Below are 9683 nucleotides of genomic sequence, written 5' to 3'. Positions count from 1 at the left end.
TTGAGGACCATCAGTGTAACAATCTACCATACCATATTTTATGGAATATATGCTACAGTGTGTTTGATGCTCTTCATATGAGCAACTTTTTCTTTCGGAAAAATTCGTTCTTTTTTTTGCCTCAAAAAGTGACATTTATTCAAAGAAAAAAAAATGACAAGATGTCCATCCCTTGGCTTCCTTCCCTCCCCCACCCCTGCTGCTCCTCAGCCCCCCAAGATTGAACTCTGGCTGGGGCTAGGAAGCAGGACAGCCCCTCAGAAGAAGTCAGCAACATTGAGGGGCATTTCCTCATGGAGGTGTTGTAGAAGGTCTCGATGTCTCGAAGAGTCCTCTTGTCTTCTTCTGTCACCATGTTAATAGCCACACCTTTACGGCCAAACTGTCCACCTCGGCTCGTTCTGTGGAAATGTTTTCCCTGTGGGTGGGAAGGTCGTAGCTGATGACTAAAGAAACCTGCTGCACATCAATGGCTCTGGCCAGCAGGTCAGTGGTAATCAAAACTCTGCTAGAGCCAGAAGCAAACTCCCTCATGATCATGTCTCGTTCTTTTTGGTCCGTATCTCCATGCATGGCCGAGACAGTGAAATCTCGAGCACGCATCTTCTCGGTGAGCCAGTCCACCTTCCTTTGGGTGTTGAGGAAGACGACTGCCTGGGTGATGGTCAGGGTTTCATACAAGTCACGCAGTGTGTCCAGCTTCCCCTCTTCTCGTTCTACGTTGATGTAGAATTGGCGGATACCCTCCAGGGTCAACTCTTCCTTCTTGACAAGAATCCGAATGGGGTCCCTCATGAACTTCTTGGTCACCTCAAGCACATCAGAAGGCATTGTAGCTGACGGCAAAAATACCTGGGTGTTGCTGTGGAGCTTTTGGAATATGCCATAGATCTGGTCCTTGAATCCACAGCTTAACATTTCATCAGCTTTGTCCAGTACAAACATCTTGATGTATTTGGGAGACAGGTATCTCCGGTTAAGCGTATCAAACACATGGCCAGGGGTACCCACGATGATATGGGGAGCTTCCATCTGCTGTTTCTGCACCTCAGCACTAATGTTGGTGCCCCCGATACAGGCGTGACAGGAGGCACCCATGTAGTCTCCTAGTGCCATGACCACCTTCTGTGTCTGCTGAGCCAATTCTCGAGTGGGTGTGAGGACCAAGGCCTGGGTGGCTTTTAGATCTAATTCAATCTGCTGCAGAATTGATATGGAAAATGTGGCCATTTTCCCAGTGCCAGATTGGGCTTGAGCGATCACATCATAACCCTTGATACAAGGTAGAATGGCTTGCTCTACCTTGGTATCTAATGGTAGATGGCATCTAATGGTAGATGTCCTTGGCTGGGCGTGGTAGCTCACGCCTATAATCCCAGCACTTTGGGAGGCCAAGGCAGGTGGATCACCTGAGGTCGGGAGTTCAAGACCAGCCTGACCAACATGGAGAAACCCCATCTCTACTAAAAATACAAAATTAACCAGGTGTGGTGATGCATGCCTGTAATCCCAGCTACTAGGAAGGCTGAAGCGGGAGAATTGCTTGAACCCGGGAGGCAGAGGTTGCAGTGAGCTGAGATGGTGCCAATGCACTCCAGCCTAGGCAACAAGAGTGAAACTGTGGGCCAGGCACCATGACTCACGCCTATAATTCCAGCACTTTGGGAGGCCGAGGTGGGCGGATCACAAGGTCAGGAGATCGAGACCATCCTGGCTAACATGGTGAAACCCCGTCTCTACTAAAAATACAAAAAATGAGCCAGGCATGGTGGCAGGCACCTGTAGTCCCAGCGACTTGGGAGGCTGAGGCAGGAGAATGGCGTGAACCCGGGAGGCGGAGCTTGCAGTGAGCCACGATCGCGCCACTGCACTCCAGCCTGGGCGACAGTGCGAGACTCCATCTCAAAAAAAAAAAAAAAAAAAAGAATCCTTTAATCTGTGGTTTCTTCTGCCTTCTACTTTATTTTCTTGCAATTTATTAAAGAAATTTGGCTGTTTTTCCTGTAGAGTTTCCCACAGTCTGGGTTTTGCTGATTGCTTCCAAGTGACCTTGGTAACATGTTCCTCTGTCCCACATTTTCTATAAATTGGTAGTTAGATTGAGAGGCTTGATCAGATTTAAATTGCTTTTTTTTTTGGCAAGATTATGTTACAGGTTATTTCTCTCTCTTTTTCTTTTTATTGTGGCCAAAAATAGAATAAAATAAAACTATATACCTAAAATGTGCAACCGTAAGTATTTTTAAGTGTACAGTTCAGTAGCACTGTTGTGCAACCGTCACCACCATCCCTCTCCAGAACCTTTCCATCTTGCAAAACTAAAGCTCTGCACCCATTAAACACAAGCTCCTCATTGCCCCCGTTCCAGCGCCTGGCAATCACCGTTCTACTTTCTGTCTCTATGAATTGGACTACCCTAGGTACCTCATGTAAGTGGAATCACACAATATTTGTCTTTTGGTGACTGGTTTGTTCCACTATCATAGTGTTCTCAGGGTTCATGTCGTAGCATGCGTCAGAATTCCCTTCACTTTCAGGGCCTCCATTGTATGCGTGTACCAGGTTTGTTTATCCACTCATCCATCAATCTGCCCAGTCTTTGGCCGTTTACACCTTTTGACTATAACGCTGCTATAAACATGGGTGTGCAAATATCGCTTCAAGATCATTCAATTCTTGTGGGTATATACCTAGAAATCAAATGACTGGATTCTAAGGTCATTCTATTTCTCATATTTTGAGGAAGCTTCAAACTGTGTTCCACAGCAGCTGCACCATTTTACAATTCCACCAACAACGTGCAAGCGTTCCGATTTCTCTGCCTCTGCTCCAACACTTGTTTTATTTTTGTTTAATTGCTACACATTTTTTGTTTTTTGATTAGCCATCCTCCCAGGGGTGAGGTTATATTTTATTGTGGTTTTGATTTGCATTTTCCTAATGATCAGTGATGATGACGCTGAGCATCTTTCATATGCTTGTTGGCCATTTGTATATCATATTTAGAGAAATGTCCATTTGAGTCTTTTGCCCATTTTTTTAATTGAATTTTTTGTTTTTATTTTTGTTGAGTTGTAGGAATTCTTTATGTATTCTGTATCCTAACCCCTTATAACCCCTGTATGAATTGCAAATATGTTCTACCATTCTGTGGGTTATTTTTTCATTCTGTTGATTGTCTTTTGATACACAGAAGCTTTTAATTTTGATGTAGTCCCATTTGTCTATTTTTACTTTTGTTGACTGTTCTTTTGGTATCATACTGAGGAAATCCTTGATAAATCCAATATTGTGAAGCTCTCCCCTTATGCTTTTTTCTACAGTTGTCTTTTTAGCCATTATTGGTGATTGTTGCCAAGAACAATGATTTCAACAGAGGTTCCAAAAAATGTGATATTCCAATTTAATCCTTCTTCCTTTATTAGCTGAAATACTTCTGTAAAGATAAATTTCCCTCTTTACTGAGTTGTCCTGGGGCTCATTTTATGCTGGAAACATTTATTTTTTCCTTTTATTTACAAGTTTTCAAAATAATGTGTTGGTTGCCTAGTCATCCTTAAAAGAGGACAACTGAGAGAGTTTTCTAAGTTTCATTGTGAACTTAAACATTTAAGGATTTTAATGTGTTTAATCCACAGCAGTTGTTATTTTTATTGTTCAAACATTTCCATCTGTAGACAAAGGGAGACTTCATATTGGCTCCTGGATTCTTTTGGCATGGCCCTAAGATTTTTTGATCGATTCCTTGCTTTCTGATATTTCAAGGTATTTTAGGCCTATTTGACAATTTCCTGTCCTAGACAAAGAATTGACCATTGAGATAATATTTTTTAAGTATAAATAGTGCTGAGATTTTAAAATATAGAATGAGACTACTGTAATAATCTCAACATTGGCTGGGTGCAGTGGCTCACACTTATAATCCTAGCACTTTGGGAGGCCAAGGTGGGTGGATTACCTGAGGTCAGGAGTTCAAGACCAGCCTGGTCAACATGGTGAAACCCCATCTCTACTAAAATACAACAATTAGGTAGGCATGATGACGGGTGCCTATAATCCCAGCTACTTGGGAGGCTGAGATAGGAGAATTGCTTGAACCTGGGAGACAGTGGTTGCAGTGAGTCGAGATCACACCACTGCACTCCAGCCTGGACAGCTAAGCAAGACTCCATCTCAATAATAATAATAACAGTAATAATAATAATAATCTCAATAATAATAATAATCTTCAATAACATTATGGAATTGGACTGAACTATCCCAAGATTCTTGAGTATTGAGACTAGCATAATCAGGGCATTTATGGAAAAACATGAACCAATTTCATATTTATAGCCCCAATGAATTGAAAATTCTTAATGGGTTGATACAGACATCCAAGTGGAGAGGTCAAGAAGACAGTTGGAGGCATAATTTAGAACTCAGTGGGAAGATCCAGGCTGAAAGCACGGATCTGGGAAATATCTTGTTGACTTATCTGTAAGTCTCAGGGATAGATGAGATGCTCTAGAGAGAAAATGCTGAGGGAAAAGAGAAGCAGGCCAAGGATAGAGCCTTGGGCTACACCAACAGTTAGTCATTTGAGAAGAGGTGGAACCAGCAGAGGGATCCAAACGTTTATTAAGTTAGGCGGAAACCAGGACATTGAGGTGGTCCTGAAACCAAAACAAGAGTATATTGCAAGAAGGAAGTCAACTGGGTCCAAGAGAGAAGTTGAGAGAAAGACCAGAAAACAACCATTGTATTTGGCAAAGTGGAAGTCATCTGTGACTTTGACAGGAAGGGTTTCCAAGGTCAGTGGGGTTGGAGGCATCAGTGGAGTGTGTTGAGGAGATGGACTGTGTCTTCATGGAGACTTCAAGGTAGTGGACTCTCAGTTATCTGACGACATTAAGTGGCAGGTAAGGCGTCTCATTACCAAAGAACAATCTTACACACAGGGAAGGAGAGCTCCATGTGTTCAAGCGGGCAGGTGGGTAGAGAGGAGGGCAGCAAACTATGGGCAGATCAGGCCTACTCTTTATCTGCTTTTTTTCAAAACCATAGTTTAAAAAAACACATAACAGAAAATTGGTCATCTTAACCTCTTAATTTTTTCTTTTTTTTTTTTTGAGACAGGGTCTTACCCTGTCACCCAGGCTGGAGTGCAGTAGTGTAATCTCGGCTCACTGCAACCTCTGCCTCCTGGGTTCAAGAGATTCTCCCACCTCAGCCTCCTGAGTAGCTGGGATTACAGGTGTGAGCCACTGTGCCCGGCTAAATTTTTTTGTCTTTTTAGTAAAGATGGGGTTTCACCACACCGGCCAGGTTGGTTTAACTATTTTTTAAGTGTCCAGTTCAGTAGTGTTCACTAAGTATATTCACCTTATTGTTCCATGGATCTCCAGAACTTTTTTTCACTTTGCAAAACTGAAATTCTATACCCATTAAACAACAACTCCCCATTCCCCCTTCCCCTGAGCCCCTAACAACCACCATTCAACTTTCCGTCTTGACACGTTTGACTACTCCAGGTACCTCACATAACTTACCTCCTTATTTAAGGAGTCTGGAAGCTGGCTGCAGTCGTTCACACCTATAATCCCAGTACTTTGGGAGGCTGAGGCAGGAGTTCGCTTGAGGCCAGGAGTTTGAGACCAGCTTGGGCAACAAAGCAAAACCTCATTCTACAAAAAAAAAAAAAAAAAAAAAAGTTTTTAAATTAGCTGGGTGAGATGGCACCTGCTTATAGTCCCAGCTACTCAGAAGGTTGAAATGGGAGGATTGCTTGAACCCATGAGTTGGAGGCTGCAGCGAGCTATGACCGTGCCACTGCACTCCAGCCTGGGTGACAGATTGAAACCCCATCTTTAGGAAAAAAAAAAGAGTCAAACTCAAATCTCAAAGAGCCATGTGTATGAAGGACTCTGTGGAAGAACAGTTGGATTGTCCAGAGAAAATATAAGTCCATGCTGCAAAGCCCAGACTGGGAAAGGCCCAGCTAACCAAGAGCAGCATTTTGGGAACTGAGAGATAAAACTGACCACTGAGGGTATGCGATGCTGCCCCAGCCCATGGCTGCCCAAGCCAAGGAGAGCCAGGTGGGCTGCGAGAGGAGTAAGAGGCAACATCCCACACAGAGAGGAAGAAGCACCAGCCAGTGGCTGTTGTGAGGCGGCTTCTGCAGCCACCGGAAAAGGCTCTGCTGAGACAGCTCAGCTTGACTGGCTTTGCCCTGGAAACAAAGAGCAAAGGGTGAAAGAGAAGGTTAAAGTCGAAAACAAACACTTGCACCCATCCTGATGAGGCGCTGGGTATTGCTGGGGCCTGATGGGATAGCTCAAGGCCACCCTTCTTTTTTGGGATAATGCTCAATCCTCCTCCAGGAAGGTGTCTGGGGAGGCAGGACCGTGTGGCTCTTTCAAAAGGCAGCCTGCCGCCGCACACCCAGGCTCATCTCTCAAAAGGCTTACAGACGTCCGAAGCAGACGCCAAATGTTGCAACCAGCATCTCAGAGTCTCTTGTCCTGGTGCAACAACATGGGGCAACCCAGTCTGAGTTTCTCGGTTACCATCTTCAAAGCCAATGCTCAGGGGAGGTGGTGATGGGAGAACCCACTGGCCCCATTGGCTCACTCATTTGCTAATGCTAATGTGTGCATTTGAGCTGCCATGTCGGCTTACGTTCAGCGTGGCAGTGCGGTTTTTCTAGTCATTCCTAGTAACTGACCTGCACCCTAGGTGCAGGAGCTTCAGGCTCTAGTCCCAATCCTGCTACCTGTCAGCTGTGTGACTGTGGTCAGGCCACTCAACTTCTCTGAGCCTCGGTAGCAGCTCTGTCCCACAGAATTGTTTTGTAAAAGAAGATTATATACCTGAAGTTAACTTTTAGCCATAAATTATTACTGAAAGTTTGGATTTTGTGTTGTATCCTTAAGAATGCATTTTATCAAATTTTAGTAAGTCCTCCAGTGGCTTCCCATTGCCTTCCCTTGACTTAAGAGTGTAGGTGATGTGGGGCCTGCCGAACTCTGACTTCATTTCTTCCCCTCTTGCTGTCTTCACACACAGACTCTCACCACACTGAACTTATTTCTGCTCCATAAGTATTTCAATGCTCTTCCCACCCCAGGGCTTTGGCCCCTGTTCTCCCGTCTGCCTGGAATCCTTCTCACTCTGGCCCAACTCAAATATCATTTCATCAGATCCATCATTGTACCTGATGTTGTCCCCGACCTCCTTACCATCTCTATCCCGGTAAACTTACTGTATTTTCTTCATGAAACTGTCACCCTCTTATTTCTGTTGGTTTTACTTATTCTTGTGTTCCCTACGAAAAGGGACATAAAAGCTAGACGTTTGCCTTATTCACTTCTGTCTCTTTCACCTAGAGTGGTGCCTGGCTTGTAGGAGGAGTTTAATAAGTATTCATAGGGCCTGGCGCGGTGACTCACGCCTGTAATCCCAGCACTTTGGGAGGCTGACATGGGCGGAGCACGAGGTCAAGAGACAGAGACCAGCCTGGCCAACATGGTGAAACACTGTTTCTACTACAAATATACAAAAATTAGCTGGGTGTGGTTGTGCGCACCTGTGTTCCCAGTTACTTGGGAGGCTGAGGCAAGAGAATCGCTTGAACCTGGGAGGCGGAGGTTGCAGTGAGCCAAGGTCATGCCACTGCACTCTAGCCTGGTGACAGAGTGAGATTCCCTCAAAAAAAAAAAACAAAAAAAAAAAAAAGAAAAGAAAAGAAAAGAAAATTCATAGAACAAAGTAATTACCACTAGGGAAATTCTTCCTATTAAATTTTTAAGCCAGCACAGTGGCTCACTCCTGTAATCCTAGCACTTTGGGAGGCTGAGGCAGGCGAATCATCTGAGGTCGGGAGTTCGAGACCAGCCTGACAAACATGGAGAAATCCGGTCTCTACTAAAAATACAAAATTAGCCAGGTGTGGTGGCTCATACCTGTAATCCCAGCTACTCCGGAGGCTGAGGCAGAAGAATCACTTGAACCTGGGAGATGGAGGTTGCAGTGAACCAAGATCGCGCCATTGCACTCCATCCTGGGCAACAAGAGTGAAACTCCATCTCAATAAATAAATAAATAAATTTTTAAGTAGGTTCATTCATGGAAGCAAAGTAAATTTCAAATAGTAATTTTATATGACTAAGAATCTGGTTCTTCACGTCCTTCTATACATTAAAAAAACAAAAACAAAAACTATACTCATATTGAATATATGATCTTGTAATCTACTTTTCTCAACATCACTGAATCTTTCTTCTGCAACGTTTTAATGGTACCATGTGGATGTACCATAGCTTACCTGACCAATTCTCTGTGGTGCATGTAATGAGAAATACTGCTTTGAAGAGCCACTAATAAATATTCCAAATGTCCCTCCAGAAAGGCTTTGCCAGTTTACACTCCTACCAATGTATAAAAGAGATTCATTTTCTGAACTCCTGCCAATACTGAATTTCATCACTAAAAAAAAAGGAAACAAAATGTTTGCTAATTTGATAAGTGAAAAAGGATCTCATGATTGCTTTATTTTGCTTTTCTTTAATTACTTGTGAATGTGAAGTGTTTTTTTCGTTTGCAATTTTATCATGTTGTATTTCCTCACTTACAAATTATCTCTTTATGTTTCTGTTGGCTTTATTTTTAAATTATTATTGTTGGTTTTCTCTGTGGTATTCATCTTTTATTGATTTGTCAAAGCTATTTTTATATTAAGGTGATTTGCCTCTGTCACAGATTGCAAATATTTTCCCGATATGTTTGTTGTCCTTTAATTTTGTTTTTGGATCTAGGGCAGTATAAATCCCTAGCCAGGCTCATGTTCTGGAAGCTAAGCCAGCCAGAAGGGAAAGTTCCTCTCAGTGAAATCTAAGTCCCAGCCTAGCCAGTCTGGGGCCCTGAACAACATAAGGCCAGGCTAGAGCATCTGAAGTGATCAGATGATTTCAACTAAATATTTCTACGGCAACCAACTGCCATTTATTCTTACTAATGGACACTGCCTCTGATCTATGGGTATTTAAACTTTAGGAACTTTTAAAGGTGGGAATAAATGAAGCTATAATGGTAAAACAACAGGCATTAAAAACTTTTAAAAAAATTTAAAGTGTTTTATTCGCTTTTTTTCTCAGAGGGCAGTCTTCTTCTGCCTTGTCTCTCATAGAGCCAGTATTGCAGCTATGCATGGTGGCTCATGCCTATAATCCCAGCACTTTGGGAGGCTGAGGAGGCAGGATTGCTTGAGGCCAGGAGTTTTAAATCAGCCTGGCCAACATAGTGAGACTCCATCTCTACTAAAAATTTAAAAATTAGCCAGGTGTGGGAGCAAGCACCTGTAGCTACTCAGCTACTCCCAGCTACTCAGGAGGCTGAGATGGGAAGATCACTTGAACCCGGGAGTTTGAGGCTGCAGTGAGCTGTGATCGTGACACTGCACTCTAGCCTGGGTGACACAGCAAAAACCTTGTCTCAAAAAAAAAAAAAAAAAAAAAAAAAAAGAATCAAGGGCCAGAAATGCAACAGGAGGTGAGCCCTGTGGAGAGAGACTGGCAGTAAGGAACATTCAGTGTAGGGAGGGAGAAGGTACATCAAATGCCTTCCATCTCCAAATGAGTGTTTGGATGTCCTTTCCTCCCAATCTCTACTGATCTCAATCTCAATACCTACTATTGATTCCC

General features: G+C 43.3%; 1 protein-coding gene across 1 annotated transcript; it reads right to left on the bottom strand.

Moving 5' to 3' along the window:
* Positions 1-265: 265 nt before the first annotated feature.
* On the bottom strand, positions 266-1292 carry LOC103214202 (eukaryotic initiation factor 4A-I-like). Its single transcript, XM_037986869.2, has one exon. The coding sequence runs from the start codon at positions 1228-1230 to the stop codon at positions 349-351; it is 882 nt and encodes a 293-aa protein (XP_037842797.2). The 5' UTR covers positions 1231-1292; the 3' UTR covers positions 266-348.
* Between the last annotated feature and the right edge of the window lie 8391 nt (positions 1293-9683).

The sequence above is a fragment of the Chlorocebus sabaeus genome, chromosome 3 (assembly GCF_047675955.1).
Source record: "Chlorocebus sabaeus isolate Y175 chromosome 3, mChlSab1.0.hap1, whole genome shotgun sequence".
Lineage (NCBI taxonomy): Eukaryota > Metazoa > Chordata > Mammalia > Primates > Cercopithecidae > Chlorocebus > Chlorocebus sabaeus.
The sequence above is the reverse complement of the archived record's forward strand: the minus strand, read 5'-3'. Positions and strand labels throughout refer to the sequence as shown.